General features: G+C 38.0%; 1 protein-coding gene across 2 annotated transcripts in view; it reads left to right on the forward strand.

Moving 5' to 3' along the window:
* fibcd1b (fibrinogen C domain containing 1b) overlaps positions 1-27,978 on the forward strand; it is a 240,568-nt gene that overhangs the window by 99,597 nt on the left and 112,993 nt on the right. For both annotated transcript variants that reach the window (XM_049475223.1, XM_022667860.2), the window contains 2 exons: positions 13,541-13,700; positions 18,973-19,109. In XM_049475223.1, coding sequence (XP_049331180.1) covers positions 13,541-13,700; positions 18,973-19,109 — 297 coding nt within the window. The remainder of the gene's footprint in view (positions 1-13,540; positions 13,701-18,972; positions 19,110-27,978) is intronic.

A 27,978-nucleotide genomic window follows, 5' to 3' on the forward strand; every position in this document is an offset into this window, starting at 1 on the left:
GAATTTTGCAATAAATAAATTAATAATAATAATATTTGTGTCTAAATTGTTTACCTGACTTTTCTTTATCTCATTTTAGGATATGTGTCAAAATATGATGATGTTTTAAGTCATATTTATGTAGAATAGTGTATAGAAAATTATAAATAATATAATTTTGGTTTAAATGAAAAGCGATATGTTTGGAGAAAGTATAATACTGCATTCCAGCATAAGAAACTTATCCCATCTGTGAAACATGGTGGTGGTAGTATCATGGTTTAGGCATGTTTTGGTGCATCTGGGGCAGAACGGCTTGCCTTCATTGATGAAACCATGAATTCTGAATTAGATCAGAAAATTCGAAAGAAAAATGCCAGGACATCTGTCCAAGAACACCAATAAAAAAATAAAACACCAATATTAAAAATAAAACACCAATATTCCAGAGTTATATCAGATAATTTCTCAATAAATAAACAATTATGTATAATATTTTTGTCTAATTAGTTTAACTGGGATCTCTTTATCTACTTTTAGGACCTGTGAATAAATATGATGTTTTATGCAGAATAGAATACAAAAAAAACATTTTGAAAATTTTGATTTAAATGAAAAGGATTATGTTTGGAGGAAATAAAACACTCCAAGAACCTTATCCCATCTGTGAAACTTGGTGGTGGAAGTATCATGGTTTGGGCCTGTTTTGCTGCATCTGGGCCAGGAAGACTTTATTTATAAAGCCATGAATTCTGAATTATATCAGGAAATTATATAGGGTTCACAAACAGTTTATTGTTTTTGTTCATTTAAATAAAAAGTGTTATGTTTAGAGGAATGACAACACTGCATTCAGGTATAAGAACCTACCTTATCCTGTCTGTGAAACATGGTGGTGGTAGTATCATAGTTTAGGCCTGTTTTGGTGCATCTGGGGCAGAATGGCTTGCCTTTATTGATGAAACCATGAATACTGAATTGTATAAGAAAATTTGGTACCACTTTAAAATAAGACTACCTTTATAAAGGGTTAATAAATGATTTACAATAAGTTGTTGTAAATGCCCTAAAAATCATTAATAATCAGTTATGTATAACACATACGTAGAAAGGGCAACAATATAGATGGGTGGGTTCACTATTTGGCAAACAACAGGTCATTGTTGCCCTTTCTACGTATGTGTTATAACTGATTACTAAGGATTTTTTAAGGCATTTACAACCTAATTAACAAACGTTAATAAACTAATTGTAAACCATTTATAAACCCTTTATAAAGGTAGTCTTATTTTAAAGTGGTACTGAAAACTCTAATAGAAAATCCCAGAGTTATATTAGATCATTTCTCAATAAATAAATGACTAAGAATAATATTTTTGTCTCAAACATTTAGTTTTAGTTGAGGAAAGCATCAAGTCAAGTAGAGCTTGGGTTCAGTCAGTAATACACGTGGCTTATAATTTGCAGGTTCATAATCCGGAGATATGAGGGTTTGTTTTGCTGCAGCTACAGCTGTAACATGCTGTAATATAATGAAGTGCAGTAAGTGATAGGAGGATAAACACGAGGACAATAGGAGCCGCCGAGCTCCGTCTGCGCGCTCCTGAAATCTAAAACTCTAATCACCGGCTTTGCAGGTGGCGCCTGCTGCCTCGTGTTAAGTGAATTACCACCAACTTAAAGCCTAAATTTAATCTGAATTAGACTTAAGGTTCGGGATTAACACCCTTTTCCTCTCATGCGAGTTACTGACAAACTGTGACGCGCGAAAGCCCATCACACACACACACTCACACACACAGACACTCACTCACACACACCCGTTAAAGGGAGTTGTTTATCACTACAAAACACCTGTGCAGCCTAAAAAAAGCATCTACAAAATCCCCCCGAATGGAAAGTAATCCCTCATTTTCTGATAACTTTTTGACAAGGGTGGTGACCTACGAGTGAGAGAGAGTGTGTGTGTGTGTGTGTGTGCGTGTGTGTGTGTGTCCATGAATGTACAGTTTCTCTCTTTTTGATAGTTCATGTGGGGTTTTCATTTTGTAAGGGTTTGAACGAGAGAGAGAGGAAATAAAAGTGAGGACACTACAGAGGACATATTGTATTTCCCTACGTTTGTCTGTCGTATCTACAGCTCTAGAAAAAATGAAGAGACCGCTTCAGTTTCTGAATCAGTTTCTCTGATTTTGCTATTTATAGGTATATGTTTGTGTAAAATGAACATTGATGTTTTATTCTATAAACTACAGACAACATTTCTTCTAAATTCCAAATAAAAATATTGTCATTGAGAGCATTTATTTGCAGAAAACGAGAAATGGCTTAAATAAAAAAAAAGATGCAGAGTTTTCAAACCTCAAATAATGCAAAGAAAACAAGTTCATATTCATAAAGTTTTAAGAGTACAGAAATCAATATTTGGTGGAATAACCCTGGCTTTTAATCACAGTTTTTATGCATCTTGGCATGCTCTCCTCCACCAGTCTTACACACTGCTTTTGGATAACTTTATGCCACTGCTGGTGCAACAATTCAAGCAGTTCAGTTTGGTTTGAATTCTATTCTAGATTCTATTCTAGAGGTTTTCAATTTGGTAAAATCAAAGAAACTGATTGTATATTTTCTATCAACACTCGCAGAAACATTCAATTCTACAGGGAAATAGTAAGGACCCCCTACCCTATATGAGGTCATTGGGGTCCCAGAACATATCACATATTTGGTGCGTCTTCGGAGTCTGGAAACATTTGAATGCATGCAACTCATACATGTTGTTGGTGTTAGGCTTTAATACAAAAATATATATTTTTGAGCAATGTTAGAATTATACTCTCATAGGATAATAGTCTGGGGGTATTTTTTGCAGTATATGGTGCACTTAAAATCCTTTATTTATTTATTATTCTTTTTATTTTTTTATTTTATTTTATTTCAAAAATCGACAGCATGCATTGTAATCCGGTGTGAAATTTACCAGTTAGGTTGTAAGGAGCAGTAAAGCCAATCTGCAGCTTTACACAGGAATTTCAGTGAAGTTTCTCCAGCACTGACGCTGGAGCAGTATTAGCATTAGCCGCTAACCGCAGCGCTAGCCCTTTCGCAGTTCAGAGGTGAGTATATTAAAATCTAGTCTGTAGACTGTAGTGTTTACCATGTTAAAAAAAGCTACGTGTGGAAAAAAAACTTTTTTTTCCTTTTTTTTTATTTAATTTTTTTTTGGGAGGAGTGCGGTCAAAATTGTACCACTGTGTCAAGGCTGTACTTAAGACTAGCTCTATCCTAACTCTGACTATAATCCTATAACTACACTATACTACGGTGGCCGAGAAAGCCCAACGCAGTGCAAATTGAAAAGCGCTGCAAAAGCACAAAACACATCCATCAAAATTACAACACAGGCGCAGCAAATAGAAAAACGCGCTGCAAATAGAAAAACGCGCTGCAAATAGAACCACAACACAACGGAAGTGAGTCACAACACAACGGAATTTTCCCGGGGGACCTTAAAAGATACTGTACCAGCTAAGCTGCGTCTTCAGTAACGTCTCGGACTTCACTATGTGTACAAAGGACAATAAGTGGCAAACAAGGCGTTTTGTGAAGCAGAACTTTTAATAAACATAACTTACTTTTCAGAAGCTTGTTTGGCACTTATTGTCCTTTGTATACAGCTGGTACAGCATCTTTTAAGGTCCCCCGGGAAAATTCCGTTGTGTTGTGACTCACTTCCGTTGTGTTGTGGTTGTATTTGCAGCGCGTTTTTCTATTTGCAGCGCGTTTTTCTATTTGCAGCGCGTTTTTCTATTTGCTGCGCCTGTGTTGTAATTTTGATGGATGTGTTTTGTGCTTTTGCAGCGCTTTTCAATTTGCACTGCGCTGGGCTTTCTCGGCCACCGTACTATACTATACTATACTATAAACACCAATATGAGTATTCATAAAACTTAATAACTCATGATTTAAAAAAAAAAAAAAACTTTTATGGGTTAATTGTGGAGGAATCAGTGAGTAGCATAGGCTGTGTATAGCTGGACGGAGCATCGTCTCTCAAAAGTGAAGCCACCACAGGTCGGGCGCCCCCTGCTGTTCGGTTTCAGAAAGCTGTGTAACCCCACCCATCCCCATAGGTTTCAATGGCAAAACAGACAACTTTCAATCACGTTTTTTTCTAATATACTGTAATACTACCTCCCTTATTTAAATGTAACAGCTAGTGTAACCTCTGCTTATATTGTTAAATTTTTATATCACTACATAATTCATTTTTTAAAATTTTATTCGGCTCTATTCAAAACAGGTGTGGTTATTGTAAAAGGGCTGCTTATGGGCGGGACCAGTAACAGACCATCAGCTCCGCTCCGCTCCGCTCTGCAGCCTGTGACCTCGAGGCAGCCCTCAGGGGCGTGTTTATTTAAATGAGCAGGCTGTCTCTCCACAGTCTTTCTCCCTCCTCTGGTCTCTACTGCGCAGACTCGGGTATCAGGATCGCCAACATGGCGGGATTGGCGACACGGCGTCCATCTTTTTTTACAGTCTCTGGTGTGTAGGGACACACTAAGGGTCATGTGACACGGCAATGAGAAAGAAAATATCACATTTTCACTTTTTTTCCATTTTCTGGGCCACACTCTTCTCTTCAGCTTTTCATCAAAATATATGCAGTTATTTTTGAGTTATCTTGGTTTCAGTAGGCATTTTCTGCCACATCTCATCCACTCACGGGCTTATTTTGAGTGTTTTAAAGGAATCTCTGTACTTTCACTGGAGTCTTTTCTCTGAGAAATACTGTCACTTCTCATAAAGTCGATTCCTTCAGAGCAGAACAAACCCAACTTCAGTCTTCTTTCTTCCGCCAGCTTGAATCCATCTATCACTGCCGCTCGCGTGTGATGTTAAATGCACAGAAAACGTGCTCAGCCCGGCGGAATGTATAATTGTAGTGTGTTTGCCTCTGCGCTCCCCTGCTGTAAATGATGTTCGCTGCAGATCGGGGAGATGAAGCGTAAATTCTTGGACCTTTACTGTGACCCCATTTTGGCTCCTGTGTCACCAGTGTCTCATTTATACCCTGCTACTATGAAAACTAATTCTGCGCTGTCAATCAGCGTGGCGTTCGGGCACTCCCAGTGAAATATGTGAAGCCCTTAGGCTAGCCCCTGTTCTCCGGTGGATGACTTCAGGGCCTGCCACTGAGTTATTAGATTATTAGAAATAGCCCCTCCCTCACAACCCGGCCAACCCCACCACCACCAGTAACCACACTATTTAAATCAAATGCCCCCAGAAGGATTCTTCGGAGCAATGGCACAGAAACCACATGTTTTATTTTCTAATGCTGAGGTTTCTTAAGTGTTTAAAAAAAAAAAAAAAGGATTCCACCATCGATGTACAGGGGTTGGACAATGAAACTGAAACATCTGTCATCTTAGTTTGGGATGTTTCATGGCTAAATTGGACCAGCCTGGTGGCCAATCTTCATTAATTGTAAAGTGTAAAAGTTCAATTAGCAGGGTAGGAGCACAGTTTTGCTCAAAATATTACAATGCACACAACATTAAGGGTGACATACCAGAGTTCAAAAGAGGACAAATTGTTGGTGCTCGTCTTGCTGGCGCATCTGTGACCAAGACAGCAAGTCTTTGTGATGTATCAAGAGCCACAGTATCCAGGGTAATGTCAGCTTAACACCAAGAAGGACAAACCACATCAAACAGGATTAACTGTGGACGCTGTAAGAGGAAGCTGTCTGAAAGGGATGTTTGGGTGCTAACCCGGATTGTATCCAAAAAACATAAAACCACGGCTGCCCAAATCACGACAGAATTCAATGTGCACCTCAACTCTCCTGTTTCCACCAGAACTGTCTGTCACCACAATAAATTATTGTGGTCTAAAACCAGGTGTTTCAGTTTTACTGTCCAACCCCTGTAGTTCATGAATGCAGTTAAACAAGTATCCTCAAGTATAAAAAATGTTATGATAAAACTGGCTCTCATCAGGAGCGCCCCTGGAAAGGAAGTTTTCTAGACCAACTTATTGAGGAGTATCTGTTGTTCCCTGACTTGCATTTTGAAGCTTTCGCTTTTCAGTTTTTGTATAGTCCAAACACAGTGATGTTGAATGATGTTTTTGAAGCTAAGCCACTTTTTGAAGCTGAATGATATTCTAGAGTAATTTAGTTATTTTAGCATTCACGCCACAGTTTTCACATCATAGGCACAGAAAATTAAATCATCAGTGTGCAACTCCAGTGAGATAGTATCACCTTATCGCACGCCTCGATTGACTGGGATTTCGATTTTGTCATTGTGGAACAGCTAGATTGACACTGAACGAGCAGTATTGATATTCAGGATCAAAAGATACACTACATAAACACATGTATTGGAACACATACTAATTGATTGATTCTTTAAAAAATCAATGGAATTTAAAAAGATTTTACCCCACCTTTGTTGGAGTTGCTTTTATTGTCCAGGGAAGGTTTCTAATAGATGTTGGATCATTTGGAGTTTTGGTGTTTGGTTAGCATTCAGTGACAAAAAATATTATAAAGGTCCCCAACTCTGCCTAAAGGAACTGGATCGTTCCAGAGAATCATCGTTCTCCAGCTCATTACTGGTGGGTTTATATAAAGGTGCATCTAAAAAAAATTCTCTCTTATATATTTTAGTTTTGATTATGGCCTACAGCCAATGAAAACCCAAAAATCAGTGTCTCTGAAAATGTAAACGCAAAGGTTGTGTGGACTCAAATAAATTAAGTCTGTTTTACATAAAAGTGGAGATTTCTAAACAATACTCAACTATTTTGAGTTAGTTAAACATTTGTGGGCACATGTAAACATTCAAACTGAGATCTTTGAGTTGAACCAACTTATAATAGCTGAGTTTAGTCTGTTGCCATTGGCAGCTCTTTTCCATTGGCTTCTGTTACAATCTATTTGCATACTGGGTGTGTCCAACAGTTTCTTACAGACACTCACCATCAGTGTGTAGTGATTCCCCCTGGGCTTCCTTAGAAATAAATCAACTTCCCCTTTAGTTGTAATAACTTGATGTCTTAATGTATGCTAACTCAAGTTTTCATTCCAATTACTTAAAAAAATTAGCAAACCACCTGCCTTAAAAAAGTTAAGTAAACTCAACTTATCCGGTCTTACAGTATAACAAAAATAGTTAAAAAAAAAAATTAAATCAACTTCCCCTTTAGTTGTAATAACTTGATGCTCTAAGTTGTGCTAACTTAAGTTTTCATTACCCGTTACCTAACTTTTTTAAGGCAGCTGGTTTCCTCAATTTTTTTAAGTAAATTCAACTTATCCGGATTTGCAGTGTACAGTACAGTTTATGATCATTATTACTGTTGAATCTTTACCAGTAAAGAAGATGATAAGAAGAAGAGGCTTTAGGGAAACTGGGTCTAGCTTGTTTTACTGTCATGAGGAGTCAGAAATAGGCTCCTGTGGGGGTGTAGCTGTCTAAGTGCTGGCCCTATTATTGGGATACTGCCGGTTTGACCCCAGTGATGCCACAGCCATCAGTGGCTGAGAGTCCCAGAGCGCACATTTGGCGTCTCAGTCTGTGGTGGGTAGGATGGCGCTCTGCCTTCCCCATCACTCACTGTGACTCTAGCCAGCACTGGCATCTTTCAGCTGATGTGAAAGGACTGGCAGTTAGTGCTGTCCTCTGTCCAATGACATTGCTTTGGCGGTGGTTCAGAACGATTTGGTTGGCTGGATTCGTGTGACTTGGAGGAAGTGCATTGTGATGATAGCATCAGCGTTGGATAGTGGCAGTCATAAGCTGTGGAGGACTGGAAGTAATCAGTATTCCCAGCAGGATAATCAATCATTTGAGCATGTTTATTTTTTATGCAGTAGAGGAAAATTCATATTAAAAATCAATATAAAGATATTACTTATTTGTTTAATTATTTGTGTTACAAATGCATGAAGATATAGAGAGGTGCATGGTTATACAGTGGTAAGGTAGTCAAATTTCTTTGGCTCAAGTCAAACAATATACAAATGTGTGCAAAAATGCATGAATACATTCAAATGGGATGTTAACTTAAAGGAGCATTCAGTAGAAAATGAGAGCGAGCGTGTGAAAGTTTCCAAACACCGCAGAGAGTTGCATGCTGTACGCTCCGCCCACCCCTTCCCCTGATGTGAAGCTCACTCAGGTTGCCAAGTTGAGGAGGTTGAATCTATACAGCCCAGTGCAAGATGAGTTCAGTAACTTCTTGCTCCACAGTTTTTCTGTATAGCCCTGCTTTTTAGATCATTGAATTAGAGGTCTCTGAAGAAAGGCAGGATTTCCCCTCTTGCTTATGAATTTTCATACTTGCAAACATATCGCCTCTGATTGGCTAACAGCACAGCAGCAGAGAACGCCTACCTGCCTCCCCCCACAGTCAATTTTACGGCTCTAAAACTCAATGGACAAAATGTTTTTAGAGATACAGCTTTGGTTATAAAGATATAACAATGAGATAAAGGTAGGTCAAGTTAACCCCTAAACTTCGCTTAACGTCAGATTCCCAGTAGCCAAAAGAAATGTTATCAAAGCGGGGAGAGCTGCTCTTCCTGCAGATTTGATAACATTTATTTTAGCTAAACTAAGGCTACTACACTTTTACCTCAGACTTGGTGATTCGGTGCTTGAGCAGTTTCACCACGTCGAAGCCCCAGAGTTCTCTCTATATAACAAAATCAGACTCCCAAAGTGTGCGTCTTGGTAAAACGCAGAATCAACCGGAGATCCAATTTAAACCTGTAGTTACTTACAAAAGATAGCTAACGTTAACTAGCTGGTGTAAACGGAGCTGTAAACTCTTTAGCTGACGAGACAGTGTCGGCTCTGCCTTAACCCGGGTTCAGCTCTCTCTGTGGTCAGCCCCGAGCCAAGATGGGCGAGGCCATGAATACTAATTCACTGGTTGACGTAGACACGGGTGCTTTTTCTGATCGACTCGTTTTTCTGAGCATTTTCTTTTCTTAGCTACTTCAGAGAATGGAGGCCTCAGAACAGTTTCATGTGCAACTTTCATTTACAGACCTATTGGACATGGCAAAAGTCATGGGACACAATGCTAGTTCCTGTTGCATGACCTCTGCCATGTTGCATGTCAGTGTCTGTACAGTAAGCCAGAGTTTAACTCTCAGTTTCCTCGTCTGTGTTGGTATATAGTACAGGCCAAACGTTTGGACACACCTTCTCTTTTTCGCTGCATTTTTTTTTTCATGACTATTTAAATTGTAGATTTTTATTAAAGGCATCAAAACTATGAATGAACACGTGGAGTTTTATGTACTTAACAAAAAAAGGTGAAATAGTTTTAAAAAATGTTATATTCTAGTTTCTTCAAAACAGCCACCCTTTGCTCTGATTACTGCTTTGCACACTTTTGGCATCATTCTCTCAATGAGCTTCAAGAGGTGGTCACCTGAAATGCTTTTCCAACAGTCTTGTAGGAAGGAGTTCCCAGAGGTGTTTAGTAGCACTTGTTGGCCTCTTTGTCTTCACTCTGTGGTCCAGCTCACCCCAAACCATCTGGATTGGGTTTAGGTCCGGTGACTGTGAAGGACAGCTCATTTTTTGTTAAGAACATAAAACTCCACATGTGTTCATTCATAGTTTTGATTGCTTCAGTGAGAATCTACAATGTAAATAGTCATGAAAATAAAGAAAAAGCATTAAAAAAGAGAAGGTGTGTCCAAACTTTTGGCTTGTACTGTTTGTGTGTGTGTATATGTGTGTGTGCTTCATATGCTCCCATTCTTTACGGCTCTCTGGGCTATCGGCTGCCAAAGGCAAAGGGACGTGATTCAATGTGGCACGTTACAAGGTTGATGACAGTTAGTAATGGCCCTGGCTTATCCTCTCTCCCGCGAGAAAGCGTCCACTTCATGTGTGTCTGACGTAACAGAGCAGGAGCCTGTCCAAAACGCTGAGGATGATGGACGACATGCGCTCGGCCAAAGTCTGGGATATTGAATGGGTTCAAGCGTGCAGTGTACAAAAATATGCACACATCCATACAGGAAGCGCACTTTTACCCTCTTCCTGTGCACCATCATTACACCTGCAGAATAGGGATATGGGCAGTATGGCCCTAAAAAAAAATAAGGAAGGAATTAAAAACATGGCTATACATACAGCTCTTAAAAATGATGAGTTTCTTTGATTAAAAAAAATTTAAAACCTCTGGAATATAATCAAGAGGAAGATGGATAATCACAAGCCAATTAAACCAAGCTGAACTGCTTGAATTTCTGCACCAGGAGTAAAGGCATAAAGTTATCCGAAAGCAGTGTGTAAGACTGGTGGAGGAGAATATGCCAAGATGCATGAAAACTGTGATTAAAAACCAGGATTATTACACCAACTATTGATTTCTGAACTATGAACTTGTTTTCTTTGCATTATTTGAGGTCTGAAAGCTCTGCATCATTTTTGTTGCTTCAGCCATTTCTCATTTTTGAAAAAAAAAAAGCTCTAAATGAATTTTTTTTTTCTTTGGAATTTAGAAGAAATGTTGTCTGTAGTTTATAGAATAAAACAACAAAGTTAATTTTACTCAAACATAAACCTATAAATAGCAACATCAGAGAAACTGATTCAGAAACTGAAGTTCCTGCTCTCTTTTTTTTCCCCCCAGAGTTGTATCTACAAAATTGTAAAACGCATTATAGCACTGCTTATTGTGCATTATGAATTGTAATATGCTACATATTACAGTTTATGGGTTAGGACATCTGATCACTATTAATATTTTCCCATGATGGACATGTGTCACTTTACTTAAAGTGTACAACGATACATTATAATACATTCTAAATGACTATAAGCTATTATAATATTTATGACATATTACATGTTTTAAATATAGTTGATGATGCATTATGATCACTTTTTACAACGGTTAATATGATCAATACATAATCCATAGTAACCTATAACTCGCCTTTAAGTGTGTGTTTATAACATAGATATAACAGTGTATTTTTTGTCCAAAAATGCTTAGTCATGTTTATAATGCATTATTCATGTATTATAATGTGTTATTAACGTGTTCGTAATTGTATAGACATAACATGTATAAGAACCGTTTTAATTTATCATGAAATGCACTCAAAACACACCACACACACACACACACACACACACACACACACACACACTACTGATTAGTGACCTCACATAAATGCTGTTATTTTGCCTTGAGAAATTGAAGTACTGCTGAAACTGATCACATTGTGTCTTTATGTCTGTCAAATAATCAACTTGAGTGTGTGTGTGTGTGTGTGTGGGTGTGTGTGGGGGTGTGCTGGGTCCTTCATCCTAGTTTCTGACTGTGCAGGTGTAAAAGGTCCTTTTAAAATCACTAAGTTTAACTCCAATTTGAGACCAAAAGAGGCAGCTCATTTATTATACTCACCTACACACACACACACACACATGCATTTAAAATGGGTCAGTCTCCAAGTTTACTCTGTGGAAAGCCACCACTGTGTATCTATGTGTGTGTGAATGTGTGTGTGTGTGTGTGTGTGTGTGTGTCTGAACTCTGCACATGCCCACAGGAGGAGGAGAGTGCTCCTAGTGTATGTATGCTTTTGAACATTGCTGTCCCACAAAAAAAGACATTATTATGGCATGACAGCAAATATTGACCGTCAATAGAGCTCAACCTGTGGTGCGCCATGGGAAATCTCTTGTGTTGGTATTGATTATTTCCAGTACAAAATTCTCCCATGGTGCTAATAGTTCTTCTGATATTGATAGTGTTTTTAGAATCATATAGATCTGTCAAGTGCTGTTCAGGGTGCTGAGCTGGTCTTCCAGGAGGAAAGTTCCTCATAGAGCTGGAATTGTCTTTAAATTGCTGCTCATGGTGCTGATATTGTGTCTGATAGCAGTGGTGTTGGAGTGTGGTTGGAGTGCTGTTCATGGTGCTGACTCTCAGCATAGGAGAAGCTGTGTAGCTGCTGTCCGTGGTCCTGAAACACAACCATCCATGGTTCTGATATCCAGTCAGTATTGGTGGTGGTGTTGTGTTGCTATCCATGGTGCTGATCCATGGTGCATGGTGGACTCATGGTGTACCCACCCAAGACACTGCCTATTCTACCGAGCAGCAGGATGTACACAAGCATTAAGACCAGAACAAGTGAGTTCTGAAACAGCTTCTTCCCTCAGGCAATAAGGCTGCTGAACAGCCAAAAGCAGTGTATCAGTCTACAGTCCATCAGTCCAGTCGCAACTCATCTCACCTGTCTCACTTCATCTCCAACTTGTACTTTACTTTGCACCATGTTTGTCACTCACCTGTAAACCAATTTTATTGTAATATAACAATAAATATGATTTTATTTAATTTTGATTTATCAATATCAGAAGTTGCTATCCATGGTATCAATATCAATCAATATGCAGGTAGGCATAAAAAAGCATTCGTCAAGCACTCTTATTGTTATAGCATGGAGTTTTTTTTTTTTTTTTTTCCATTTGTGAACTTAAACTTATTTTCATCATAGAGATTGCCCTCTCTACTAGAATACAATCAAATGAATTATATTAAAGAAAAAATACATTATCATTTAATTATTGGCAGAAATCTATGAGAATTGCAACTGTATATACAGGTAATAAATGTTAGTTTCATTTTGTCCCATTTTTTGTCATCATTTGGATTTCGTGTCTCAATTCTGCCTCCATCAAATCTTTTCACTACAACTCCCATAATCCACCTCTTCTGGTGGACTTTGTCACACCACCAGTCATCCAGTCAGGATCATCAGTTCTTATGCTCATTCTCTCCAGAATACTGATCTCTTTCACCTATTTCTAATCACTAAGATGTGTATATAAACTTGCCCTAAAAGTTTGCGAAGTATTGCCAACCTACCATAGTTGCACGCCATTATGCGACTACATATCTGGTTACTGATCTTCGTTTGTTTTTCTGTTCCTCACAATTTTATTTTTCTTGAAGTTGTACGTCCTTCATCATGACAGTTTATGTGTCACGTCCTTTACCTGTTCCTCGTGCCTGTGTCTCCCACGTGACCCGTGCTCCTCTGTGTTTCTTCCCCAGTAATTTTCCACTTACTTGTGTTTATTTGTAACTCCGCCCCTTAGTCCCAGGTGTTTCCTTTCTCGTGTGTCGATCCTTGTAAGTTCCACATCTGTCAGTGCTCTGTGGTTTTGCTTTGTGTTTCAGTCCTTGTTTCTTATGTTTTTTCAATGTTTATTTTGTGTTTATTTTTGTTAAGAAATGTTTGTGTACTTTGCGTTTGCGTCCGCCACTTGCCCTTCCTGCACCACACCTGACATTATGTAATTAAATCTGGTTTTACCCTTTTTATCTGCATGTGTCTGACTAGTCCATCAAAGATTATACATTCATTTTTATACATAAAGTTTTGAGTCAATTTTAACGGTGATAGGCATATTTAGTTGGTGTCAAAATAATAATGATAATATTAATATGATTATTATCATCTCTAATAATAGCTGTGCTGAATATATGTGTTTGTATTTTCCAGCTGCTCTCGGAAAGCCAGATTAACATGGTGAAAGTGGTGAACTCTGTAAGCGATGCTTTGAACTCCATGCAGAAGGAGAACGGGGGCCTCAAAGCTCGGGTGAAGGCGGATCTGCAGAGAGCTCCAGTCAGAGGAGCTCGTCTCAAAGGCTGCGCCAACGGTAAGACCTGAAACGACTTTCCGCTTGTTTATTTGTTTGTCTGTTTCACTCGGTTTCACCATTCTTTCATCAGCAGCTCATCCTCATGTGTCCGGTAGTGTTGCCGAGGTCAACATTTCTCGTTTTCACTTGTTCTTTGTTTCTGACAAATGCAGCCACCCCAGACAAAGTCCATAACACTAGATAAACTAAAATATAACAACTCAGACATCAGTCAAAACACAATCAAACAGCATCTAGATGCTCCTCTGCTTAAACCTCCCAAATCCCAACCCTCAAATCAGCCTCAGCAGTATCTGCTCATGACTGTGTGCTCAGTACATGTAGTACGTATGCCTGTATGATGCACCTTTGATCTATTCCACACTGCTGGATGAATCAAAGATGTATTATAGCAGCCAGACACTGCATAGAAAAGAATGTCTTTAAGAACTCAGAGTGAGGAAGGGACATGATGTGAGGAACATAGAGATGCCAATAGTCACTTTGAAGGAGCTGCAGAGTTCAGTTTTCTTCTCTCATTTATCTAGATGGACCCCCTGTCCATTACGCCACCCATTTCTCTAACCACCCATCATGTTACTTAACCTTCCATCCACAGATCCACATATATCCATCTATATATTGATTGAATTATCCATCCATCCAACCATTCATCCATCTATACATCCACTCATTAATCCCTGTATCTACCTGTCCATCCATTCAGAAATCCATCAGCAACAAATTATTCATCCGTCATACATTTACAATAATTATCTATCTACTTATGCCCGCCTCTTTCTATTGTCCAACCAATCCCTTCATCCACCTATCCTGTTACTTAACAGTCAATCCATCCATCCATTCATCTGTTGATTCAGTTATCCATCCGTCCAACCATCCAGCCATCCATCCATCCATCCAAACATTTCTCTATCCATCCATCTGTCCACCTACCAATTACTCTATCTTTCCAGTTACCCAACAATCCATCCAAGCATTTCTCCATCCATTTATTCACCTATCCATCCATTCATTTACCAGCCCATTATTCTATCTCTCCAGTTACCCAACAATCTATCCTTCCAAGCATTTCTCCATCCACCCATTCATCCATCCATCCATCCACCAAGCAATTCTCCATTCCTCCATCTGTGCATCCACCTACCAATTGCTCTCTCTTCAGTTACCCAAACATCTATCCATCCAATCATTTCTCCATTCATTCAATTCAATTCAATTCAATTTTATTTATATAGCGCTTTTTACAACAAAGGTTGCACAAAGCCACTTTACATCCATCCATCCATCCATACACGTATCAATTACTCTATCTCTCCAGTTACCCAACCATCTATCCATCCAAGCATTTCTCCATCCATCCATTCATTCACCAACCAATTACTCTGTCTCTCCAGTTACCCAACCCTGTATCCATCCAAGCATTCCTCTATCCATCCATCCATTCGTTCACCTACCAATTACTGCATCTCTCCAGTTACCCAACCATGTATCTATTACTCTATCTCTCCAGTTACCCAACAATCTATCCATCCAAGCATTTCTCCATCCATCCATCCATCCATCCATTCATCCATCTACCTACCAATTACTCTGTCTGTCCAGTTACCCAACCATGTATCCATCCAAGCATTCCTCCTCCATCCATCCATCCATCCATTTACATTCATCAATCCATCCATTCATCCATCCATCCAATAATCCATGCATCATCTGCTCTACCAACTAACTACTCAGTCAGCAATGCATCCATCTATTGCTCCATATGTTCACCTGTCTATCATCCATATTTTATTCAGCCAATCTGTCTATCCATTCATCCACTGCTTCCTCCATCTGTTCATTTGTAATATAGTGTTTCTGTGCAGTGTTCAGTCTGAAATACTAAAATAGCTGTGAGATTCTGAATAGTTTCTCCCCAGTGCATCCCAGCCATTTTGAAACACACTTTAATCCATGTTCCAATCTCGGAGTAAACGCTTCATAATCATCTCACTATTAGCTCAGCAACACTCTGCAAAGTGGAGAACGTCAGGACAATTTCATGCAAAACTGCATCGAAAATGAGTAATTATTCTGTTATATTTTCCATCTTTGCCCCATCTGAAGCATTAGCGGAGTAGCTGGGGGGCTGAAAAAAGCCAGTGGAGCTGAAATGAAGCTCCTGAGAAAGTTGTTTTTTTTTTCAGGAACTTAATACTCTTTTCTGTTGGGGGCTCAGATGTGTTTTTTTCTGGACTTGTGTTTGAGAAGGATTCTCGTGCAGTAGAGCAGAGGTCTGCTAAGTAGATCATATTTTTTTTATCGGGATCATTGTTCTGTTTAAGACACGGTAGAGCAGACTGTATGCAGAAACATCTGCGCTTTTATAAGCATGCCTGCTGAGTTATTTAACTGCAGCTACAGCTGTGAGAATTATACTGGCTAATGCTGTGGAAAACTACTCAGTTGAGACTGTATTACAATATAAAGTACACTTTGGTTGCTTTTATAGATAGGAAAATACATAGACTAGAGTTGTTTTGGTAACACTTTACTTGGATGGTCCATTTGATGGCCTCTTTGATGCTTAACTGACATTCAACTACATGTCTATTAAATGCAAATGAACTAAAAGGTGAAAGTAAATGATTCTCTATTGAATATAACCCTACATTCAACTCTAACCCAAACACTTATCTTAATATATTAGGATTGGGTTTAGGGTTAGATTTTAAGTTTAGGTTAAGGTTAGGGTAAGAGTTAGATTTAAGGGTTGATTTAGGGTTAAGGTTAGGGTTAGGTGTAGGGTTAGATTTTAGGGTTAATTCATGGTTAAGTTTAGGGTTAGGTATAGGGTTAGGTTCTATTTTGAATCATTTAAATTCAACATAGGGTTAAGTTAAATTTAATGGACATTCAATTCAGTGTTAGTTGAATGTCAGTTGAGCATCAATAAAGCCATAAAATGGACCATCCAAGTAAAGTGTTACCGTTGTTTTTATATGACATAAAAAATATATTTTCTGTGACTAAGCTTGAATACAATATAATTAATTATATTAAAGATCAATAAGATTATTAAATATCAACAATTAGTGGCTGAAAATTCTGAAAATGTAATTATATATACAGTTAAATAATGTTGCTTTCATTTTGTCACATTTTTGTTAACTGTCCTTGCTTCCGTCAAGCCTCTTCACTACAACTCCCATAATCCACCTTCTTCAAAAGACTCTATCATGTCACTGGCTATCCAATCAGGAGCTGTTCTCATGCTCATCCTCTCCTGAACACTAATCTGTTTCATCTATTCTTATTTATTATGATGTGCATACAAACCTGACCTGTACGTTTGCAAAGTATTGCCAACATGCCATAATTATGTCTGTTTTAGTTGTTTTAAGCTGTTAGTTCTTGTGACTAAGATTAATCTCTCTATGGAAAACTGACGCTATATGTCCAAAAGTTTGTGGACATCCCTTCTAATAAATGCATTCTACTTTAAGCTACATCAAATGCTGACACAGATTTGCAAATGCATTCAAAGCACAGCTTGTCTAGTACTCTAGTCCTCACAGAGAGGAACTACCAATAGAACAGGACAAACAAAAACCTAACAAAACCAGTTGTCACCATGCCTAATTACAGGCTTACACCTAGTGTATGAATTGCCGGAAGAATAAGCTTAGCATAAATGCAAATTATAAATTGAAGACACACTCACTGATAAAAAACAAATTAACGCACCAAGAAGGCTGAAAAAAGTGAATTAGACTTTGAGGTTGATTACTAGTAGTCAGTGATCTCTCATTAAGAGGTACACTACCCAAAAGTAGCCTTTTAGTGAATTTTAATAGAGCCCTGTAATCATTATTATATCTAAGATGAGTACCACTTTAAAATAAGACTACCTTTATAAAGGGTTTATAAATGGTTTACAGTTAGTTTATTAATGGTTACTAATTATGTTGTAAATGCCTTAAAAACATTAATAATCAGTTATAACACATACGTAGAAAGGGCAACAATGACCTGTTGTTTGCCAAATAGTGAACCCACAGCCATCCATATTGATGCCCTTCCTACGTATGTCTTATAACTGATTATTAATGTTTTTAAGGCATTTACAACCTAATTAATAACATTAATAAACTAATTGTAAACCATTTATGAACCCTTTATAAAGGTAGTCTTATTTTAAAGTGGTACCCTAAGATGTTCTGTAACATGTTCATGAAAAATATATAATAATAGATATGTAAGGAGATGCTTTAATATATTAAGAACAAAACAGTAACAGTCCAAATACAGAAAGTGGTTAAAACCAGCTAGAGGTTTGAATCCTGGTCATGCAGCTTGCCATCAGCTGCCAGAGCCCTGAGAGAGCACAAGTGGCCTTGCTCTCTCTGGGTGAGTAGATGGCGCTCTTTCCTCTCACCACTCCAGAGGGTGATGTTGATCAACACAAGGCATCTGTGAGCTGATGTATCGGAACCGAGTGCGCTCTGATGGTACTTAGCGATGCAACATCGCCAGGAGTTTTAAAAGAGGAGGTGGCTGACTTCACATGTGCTAGTCTTGGTGTTCCTCCTGGTGTTGTGGGATCACTAGTGATAGGGGATATAGAGCTGAATGGCTCTAAAATTAAAGATATAAACCTAAAGGAATGGTAATGAATAAAAGTGGCAATACTTCGCAAAGAAAAACAGGTTTTTTACAACCAGGTGAAATTACAGTGGTTAGAATTCCGGGGGTGACGAACGTGAGAGTGATTTGTGTTTGGCTGAGTCTGGGTCCATATGATCAACCGTTTAAATGAATGAATTCTGGGAATTGTAGTATTAGAGGAGCCACTTATTTATTTAATACTAAACCTGCTTACCTGCCTAATCAGTGACATAAGCTCTGATTTTCTCGTTGAATTGGTTTAGTCTGCTGTCACTTTCTAAGCATATTGGAAGTTAATCGGATGCATTACCTCTTGAGCCCATCTCCTGAAGGCCTTTCCAAAGAAATTGTCCACTTAAGCTGAGCTTTCCTAGATGTTACAGCGCTGCGAGAGTAATATCCTGACTGGATCATTTTCTGTGTGTCATCTCAATAGCTTGCGCTCATTTGTTTCTAACAAACATAACAAGCTGCGGCTACACATGATCCTTCATGCAGTTCTCAGAAATCATTAGGCTCTTTCTGCAGAAGCAGAAGCCCTGAGGACTCCCCATTGATAATCATATATCTTTTGTTATTTCTCTCTCTGTCTCTCTCTATCTATCTCTCTCTCTCTCAGGCTCTCGTCCTCGTGATTGCAGTGATATACACGCGAGTGGTCAGCGTGAAGATGGCATCTACTCTGTTTTTCCCACTCATTACCCCGCAGGCTTTCAGGTCTACTGCGATATGAGCACGGACGGAGGGGGCTGGACGGTGAGTCATGCCCTCGCACGATTACGCTCCTCTCTTCGCCCGACGCCGTCTCTGCACAGTGACGCACAGCGCAACACTCAGCATTTCTTTTATGCAAACCTACTCTGCCCTGCGTACCTTTGCTTGCCTAAGTGCAAATAATCCCTTTACGCACGTCACCACTTTCACAAACACGTACACACACACACACACACACACACACACAGTCTCAGGACACACTGTACTGTTCAAAAGTTGTGAATCACTGTGTTAAATAGTATCAAAACCCATTTTTATTGCAGATCGATGCATAAAACTGCTCTAATACGACAAAAGTGATCTACTTGCAGATCTAATTACTGTATTTTTCGCACTACAAGGCGCACCGGATTATTAGATGCATTATCAATAAACGTCTATTTTCTGGTCTATTTTCATGTATAAGGTGCACTGGATTATAAGGCGCATTAAGTAAGGAACACTAGTAAGGAACAGAGGTGTCGCTTTGTTGGCGAGACCTGTAAAGCTAGGCTAAGTGAAGTAAACAAAACTGTAATTTTTAAAAACAAAACTTCTTCTTTTAAAGTCTAATGAGTGCTGGATGTTAATCTACACAGATTTCTCTCCTGAAAACTGTTTATTTGGGTGAGAAAGGCACTTCCGTTTATTTACAGTAAACTTAGAATTCCAGATTTCCATTAAGGCTGGGTGCAGCAGCATTAGCGTTAGCAGTTAAACGCTAACCGCAAACAGCTAATGCCACCCAACATCACTACACTGTGGAACCCTGAGTGTTCCGGTAAGCCATGTAAGGCGATGTTAGCTTGTGGTTTGTTCCACATAGCTTGTTTTAACATGATAAACAAGCAGGCTTCAGGCTGATAATACTTACTCTAAATGGCGAAAGAGCTAGCGCTTAGCACAGTTAGCAGCTAATGCTATTACTTTTCCAGTCTTTGTGCTGGAGAACTAAACTGAAACAGAAACTTCAGCAGAGTGGCTTTACTGCTCTTTATGATCTGATTGGTAAAATTCATACATAAGGTGCACCAGATTAAAAAGCACTCTGTGGATTTTTGAAAAAATGGAAAAAGGATTTAAAGTGTGGAAAAAAATACGCTAATAGGAGACTGTAAAAATAAAGAGATGTTACATATGTCCAAAATCAAAATCTATCTAAAATAAAATAAATTAACATCTAGATACAGTGCCCTCCATAATTATTGGCACCCCTGGTTAAGATGTGTTCTTTAGCTTCTCATAAATTGAGTTTTGTTCAAAATAATATAGGACCACGATGGGAAAAAAAAGTAAAGTCCAACCTTTAACTCAAGTAAATTTTAAGGGGGAAATAAAATCCCTGACTAAGAAATAATTATTCTTCATAAAATCACCTGTTCCACAATTATTGGCACCCCTAACGATTCTTAGGAAATAAATTTAATAAAAGTATTTCTGTCACTTCTACAGTAGTTTACGAAGTTGATCAGAGTATGTAGGAACATTTAATTAGTAATTCACAACTTCCTGTTTCCCTACGAAGTTGATCAGAGTATGTAGGAACATTTAATTAGTAATTCACAACTTCCTGTTTCCCTGGGGTATAAATATGACGTGACACAGAGGCCATTTATCTTCAACATGGGAAAGACAAAGGAACATACCATTCAAGTGAGGCAGATGTGTGTTGACCTTCACAAGTCAGGCAATGGCTACAAGAAAATCGCTACTCGCCTACACCTGTCCAAATCTACTGTCAGAGGAATTATTAAGAAGTTTAAATCAACTGGAACAGTGGTAAACAAGCCTGGACGAGGACGCAAGTTTATTTTGCCACCACGCACAGTGAGGAGGATGATAAGAGAAATAAAAAGTTCTCCAAAGCTCACTGTTACAGAATTGCAACAAATGGTAGCTTCTTGGGGTCACAAAGTCTCCAAAACAACCATCAGGCGCTATCTACAGTTGTGGTCAAAAGTTTACATACACTTGTAAAAAAACATAATGTTATGGCTGTCTTGAGTTTTCAATAAGTTCTACAACTCTTATTTTTCTGTGATAGAGTGATCGGAACACATACATGTTTGTCACAAAAAACAGTCATAAAATTTGGTTCTTTCATAAATTTATTATGGGTCTGCTGAAAATGTCACCAAATCTGCTGGGTCAAAAATATACATACAGCAACAAAATTTGTCAATTTTGGTGATGTAGCGAGTTGTGTCAATCAAATTAGCTTCATGGCATAGCCTCTTCACTTCTTGTAAGTGATTCTGATTGACTACAGCTGTTGACTTCTCATGAGCCCATTTAAATAGGGCTCATTTGACCCAGTGATTAGACTCAGCTACAAAAGCTACAATGGGAAAGTCAAAGGAACTCAGTGTGGATCTGAAAAAGCGAATTATTGACTTGAACAAGTCAGGGAAGTCACTTGGAGCCATTTCAAAGCAGCTACAGGTCCCAAGAGCAACAGTGCAGACAATTATACGCAAGTATAAAGTGCATGGAACAGTTGTGTCACTGCCACGATCAGGAAGAAAATGCAAGCTATCACATGCTGCCGAGAGGAGATTGGTCAGGATGGTCAAGAGTCAACCAAGAATCACCAAGAAGCAGGTCTGCAAGGATTTGGAAGCTGATGGAACACAGGTGTCAGTCTCCACAGTCAAGCGTGTTTTACATCGCCATGGACTGAGAGGCTGCCGTGCAAGAAAGAAGCCCTTGCTCCAGAAAAGGCACCTTAAGACTCGGCTGAAGTTTGCTGCTGATCACATGGACAAAGATAAAACCTTCTGGAGGAAAGTTCTCTGGTCAGACGAAACAAAAATTGAGCTGTTTGGCCACAACACCCAGCAATATGTTTGGAGGAGAAAAGGTGAGGCCTTTAATCCCAGGAACACCATGCCTACTGTCAAGCATGGTGGTGGTAGTATTATGCTCTGGGGATGTTTTGCTGCCAGTGGAACTGGTTCTTTGCAGAAAGTAAATGGGATAATGAAGAAGGAGGATTACCTCCAAATTCTGCAGGAAAACTTAAAACCATCAGCCCGAAGGTTGGGTCTTGGGCGCAGTTGGGTGTTCCAACAAGACAATGACCCAAAACACACATCAAAAGTGGTAAAGGAATGGCTAAACCAGGCTAGAATTAAGGTTTTAGAATGGCCTTCCCAAAGTCCTGACTTAAACCCCATTGAGAACATGTGGACAGTGCTAAAGAAACGGGTTCATGCAAGAAAACCATCACATTTAGCTGAACTGCACCAATTCTGTCAAGAAGAGTGGTCAAACATTCGACCTGAAGCTTGCCAGGAGCTTGTGGATGGCTACCAAAAGCGCCTAGTTGCCGTGAAAATGGCCAAGGGACATGTAACCAAATACTAATGTTGCTGTATGTATATTTTTGACCCAGCAGATTTGGTGACATTTTCAGCAGACCCATAATAAATTTATGAAAGAACCAAATTTTATGACTGTTTTTTGTGACAAACATGTATGTGTTCCGATCACTCTATCACAGAAAAATAAGAGTTGTAGAACTTATTGAAAACTCAAGACAGCCATAACATTATGTTTTTTTACAAGTGTATGTAAACTTTTGACCACAACTGTACATGCCAACAAGCTGTTTGGGAGGCATGCACGGAAGAAACCATTTCTCACTCACAATCATAAACGCAAACGTTTGGAGTTTGCTAAGCGGTACTGGGACTTCAACTGGGACCGTGTGCTTTGGTCAGATGAAACAAAGATAGAGATTTTTGGCAACAAATGCTCTAAGTGGGTCTGGCGTAACACAAGAGCTGAGTATGCAGAAAAGCACCTCATGCCCACTGTGAAATACGGCGGGGGATCAGTGATGCTGTGGGCCTGTTTCTCTTCTAAAGGCCCTGGGAACCTTGTTAGGGTGCATGGCATCATGAATGCTCTAAAATACCAGGACATTTTAAAACAAAATCTGGTGGCTTCTGCCCGAAAGCTGAAGATGGGTCGTCACTGGGTCTTTCAGCAAGATAATGACCCTAAACATGTGGCCAAATCTACACAGAAATGGTTCACCGCACACAGAATCAAGCTCCTCCCATGGCCATCTCAGTCCCCAGACCTCAACCCCATTGAAAACCTGTGGGGTGAGCTGAAGAGGAGAGTGCAGAGGAGAGGACCCAGGTCGTTGGATGATTTAGAGAGAATGTGCAAAGAGGAATGGTCAAAGATCCCTCTTTCTGTATTCTCCCATCTTGTGAAACATTACAGGAGAAGATTAGGTGCTGTTTTGTTGGCAAAAGGGGGTTGTACAAAGTATTAACATCAGGGGTGCTAATAATTGTGGCACACATGATTTGATGTTAAATAATTATTTCTTAATGTGGGATTTTTTTCCTACTGAATAAATTCACTTGAGTTAAAGGTTGTATTTTACTCTTTTTTTCCATCGTGGTCCTATATTATTTTGAACAAAACTCAATTTATGAGAAGCTAAAGAACACATCTTAACCAGGGGTGCCAATAATTATGGAGGGCACTGTATAGGGTACAAATTTGACATTTAACATTATGGGCACTGCTGGTCAAAATATCTGTTACTGTGTCTAGCCAAAGGTGTTAAATATTCAAATGTATTACTCAGGTAGATCAAATATAGAAACTAATGTTTGAAATACATAAAAAGTAAAAGTAACGTAAAGGCAAAAAATGCCATTAAGGACAAAAGCTTAGGCTGCACCACAGGGGCCTATAGTGCACTACCCCATATAGATACAAACCCAGTGAAAAACCTGCTCTTTAAAGCTGGATAAAAGTGAAAATACTTTGCAAAGAAAAAAAAATAAACAAACAGGTTTTTAAGAACACAAAATTTTGACTACCAGGTGAAATTAGTTATGAAAACCCAAACTTTTGCTTGCCACTGAATGCAAAATTGGTAAATAAACCTTAAAGGACATTTCAAGGTACTGCTTTTAAAGACAATACTGAAACAACTAAACAACTAAAACAACTAATATTTTTTTTTATATTAAAATCTACATTACATAAATCTGCTGCAGATAGACACACAGGCAGAATGATAGACGTATGACAGAAAGACAAATGCTCATGTGCACACTGCAAGCTGGTTGTTCTCCTCGGTAAACCATGCTGTTCTTGCTGTGGTTGGAGGATGATGCTGCTGGAGTGTTCTGTCTTCAGATCTGCAGCGTTTTATCAGCTGCTGTTATTCTGGAGGAGCTGCTATCATGAAAGCATCTGTGCTGCTGTAAATACAGCGCATTCTACTGACAGATAAATTGCAGTGAAATTCCATAAAGCAGAGAGGGAGAGAGATGACAGTATTTACTGGCATATTTTTGATGATTCTGCTTTAGCCTCTACAGGGCCAAGCACCTTCACATCCTGCGATTTTTATTTTAGCCTTTATTTTAAAGCACCAGGAAAAAAAACACATACAATCTACCACATGCTTCCTAAATTGTAATGAATTATAGACTGTAAAAAATACATAGAGTTTACTCAATTGAACTCAAGGACCCACAAAAAATATAGTCCTTACTATGTTACACAACAATTACATCTTTCCTATTCCTATACTGGGGTTATATTTGCTTGGGTTTACACAATTATATTTTATTTATGGTTGAATATTGGGTCACAGTGTTATAGGCCATAAAAGCAAGTTACCATTTTTTATATTGCAAAGCATATATAGACTTTATAGTGGCTGAAAACTGCAGTGCAGTAACTTTTGCTGTTAATTTACAGTTAAATTTTATAATTTTATAATTTTAGAGTAATATTTTTTATAAATACTTTTTTAATTGTACAGTAATTCATTGGCAACTAAAGACTCCAAATAGTTAAATTACATACTTAATAATCACAACATTATAATATATTTGTATTTATTTATGCCAATACATACTGTAAAAATGCTGTAATTTATTTACATTAAATTACTATTCTATTTTCTAGTAATATACTCTAATGTTTCTTAACAGTGAATTACTTTAATTCTTATTTTATTTTTCCTGCATTAAATATAGTTATTCAGTATACCCAAACGTAGTCCAATGCGGACCCAAACCTACTGAGAAGGATTTAATTGTATACGTGCTTTATTGCAGCGCAGTAAATCACAGACCAATCACGTGTGGCGTAAGATCACCAAGCGCTCTCTTCAGTCAATCAGATCTGTGCAGATGCGGTAAGGAAAAAATAAATATATAAACACACTGCTCTTCACGCGGGATCGAACCCGTGTTGTCAGGGACGCGGTCCCATTGCTCCGGCTGTTGAATTGGGACGCGACCATGAAAAAACTCCTTTATAAGAAGATAGGGAGCCCGAGAACGGGCGGAAAAACGAGAACGGGAGGAAAAACGAGAACGGGAGGAAAAACGAGAACGGGCGAAAACTGAAGTCACGCCGAGCACGACAGAGAGAGAGACAGGCGAGGAATGTATATATAATCTGGCCAGAGAGGCATTTATTATTATTATTATAATTATTATTATTATATATTTTTTTCATCAGTCAGTTCAAACAACCTTACAGGATATAGCACTTAATTATAACACAAGTTAACAATCAGTCCGGACCTTGCCCTGTCGAAATTTTCTCTAACTGGACCATACTGAATTCTAATTAAATACCCCTGATCTAGACCCATGCACTGTAACCCTGGATAAGTTTTTCTCAAAAGAAACATTAGAAAAGCTTATAACTCAAGTGATTGAATTCTTGACCTTGAATTCTTGAGTCTGTCTATTCAGTTTTGTACGGGCAATTAAACAATTAGAAAAAAATAATTCCCTTATTTCATTCCAAAAACCGTGATGTCCATTTTTTATACTGTCCACCATTATCCATGACTTAATGCAGCAGAAAACAGTGTAATCGGTGAAAGTATGATCTGGGTTTCTGTGGTTATGCTGCTGCGTATGGAAATGTCTGTTGTGAATCAAGGCCAACTGTCCAAACATCATCAAACATGAACAAACACAGAGTCAACATGTCCAAATCAGCTGAACACAAACAAACACAAGCAGCCGAGGCTCACCGATCCAGCCTTTGTGTTTGATCATATCTGTTCTGTCTGTGTGATCTGGCCTTGAAAGGTGAAAAGGAATGTATTTGTTCTTGTTTTTTTTTTTTTTTTTGGTAAATAAACTACTATATAACTGTGGTTGTGTTTAAAAAAAAAACTCTATATTAAACCCTGTTATTTTGACTGTTTTTAAACTGCCATAGTGCAAAAAAAAAGTTTAAGTAAATAATCTGGGGTATCTGCTGCAGTTGGTCAGGTCTAGATTCAGCAACAGTATGTGCTAAAAGAATGAGGTCAGCTGACTACCAAAATACACTGAATATAGACCAGGTTATTCCATCAATGGCTTTTTTTCTTCCCTGATGGCGAGGCATTTCCAAGATGACAATGCCAGGATTCATGGGGCTGTATTGTGAAAGAATGATTCAGGGAGCATGAGATCATCATTTTCACACATGTATTGAGAGAGTTCCCCACAGAGTTTAGATCTTAATCTCATTGAGAATCTTTGGGATGTGCTGGATGGAGAAGACTTTGTGCAGTGGTCAGACTCTACCATCATCAATGCTGCTGCAAGATCTTGATGAAAAATGAATGCAACACTGGATTGAAATAAATATTGTGACATTGCAGAAGCTTATTAAAACAATGCCACAGCGTTATTTCAATATACTTACTATATGAGCTTAATGGTTATTTAGCTAAGAGTGTGTGTTAGAGAGATGTGAGTGCACGCAAGAGCAGTGTGTGGGTGGGTACAGTGTAAACAGTTGCAGATTCCATGAATAAAAATGCATTAAAAATGCATTAAGCTTAAATATAAAAATGTTCTTTATCTAAACTATGCTCGTATGTTTCAAAGTGATATGAAAACGGGCACCCCTGATATTTTTTATGATTTTCTTTTATGAATCCCCTAGTGAAAAAAGTAGATTAAAATATACTAAGCATTATTTTGCTATAGTGCACTAAAGTGTAACTTGTTGCCACATTATTAATCATTATATTTAAAAAGTGCTAAAATAGAAAAAAAAATTTTACTTATTATTGTACTTTAATTATATACATATAGTACAAAAGTCTTACATAAATTTTGCGAAGTGTTAACTGTACTGAAATGGAACCTTAAGATTAATAGAACTAAAAGCTTAAATGGATTGTAAAATATATTTTAAATCTACTTACGTAACATTTAAACATAGTACTTCATGTATGTAACCGCATATTTTAAATATGCTTAATGTAAAATTGTAATACATGTAATGAGTATTACAATTTATCAGCATTAAATGACTATATAGTGTATAGTCATTAAATTATAGTATAATCACTAGTGAATCACTAATATACTATTAGAAATGTACCAAGAATTGATGTTAAATATATTTACATTAGAGTACAAATATGCTTCTTTTTCCAGTCTTTTGTAGGTATTAAAATATATTTTAATATGCTGTACTACACTTTTTAGCATGTTACAAATGTACTATATATTTTTTAATATAATTACAAGTAGTAATTTAATTTTATTTCCAAAAAGTTACATGATATATTGCATTTTAAGTGAACTACTGTAACAGTTGTGTTTTGACACACTTTGCTAAAAATGTACAAAAGTATATTTGGAAATAAGTATTTTTAGTATACTAAAATACATTAATCTAAAAGTGTACTTTATAGGTGTCTATTTATTTAAAATTCACTATATTGTACTTTTTAAAAAATTGAATCAAAGTTTACTTTCAAACATTTGAGGAAAACATAATATTAACGTACTTTTACTATATTTTAAGTAAGTACACAAATCTGCATACTTAAACATTTCTCAATATGTTTTAAGTACAATTG

The sequence above is a fragment of the Astyanax mexicanus genome, chromosome 1, assembly GCF_023375975.1.
Source record: "Astyanax mexicanus isolate ESR-SI-001 chromosome 1, AstMex3_surface, whole genome shotgun sequence".
Lineage (NCBI taxonomy): Eukaryota > Metazoa > Chordata > Actinopteri > Characiformes > Acestrorhamphidae > Astyanax > Astyanax mexicanus.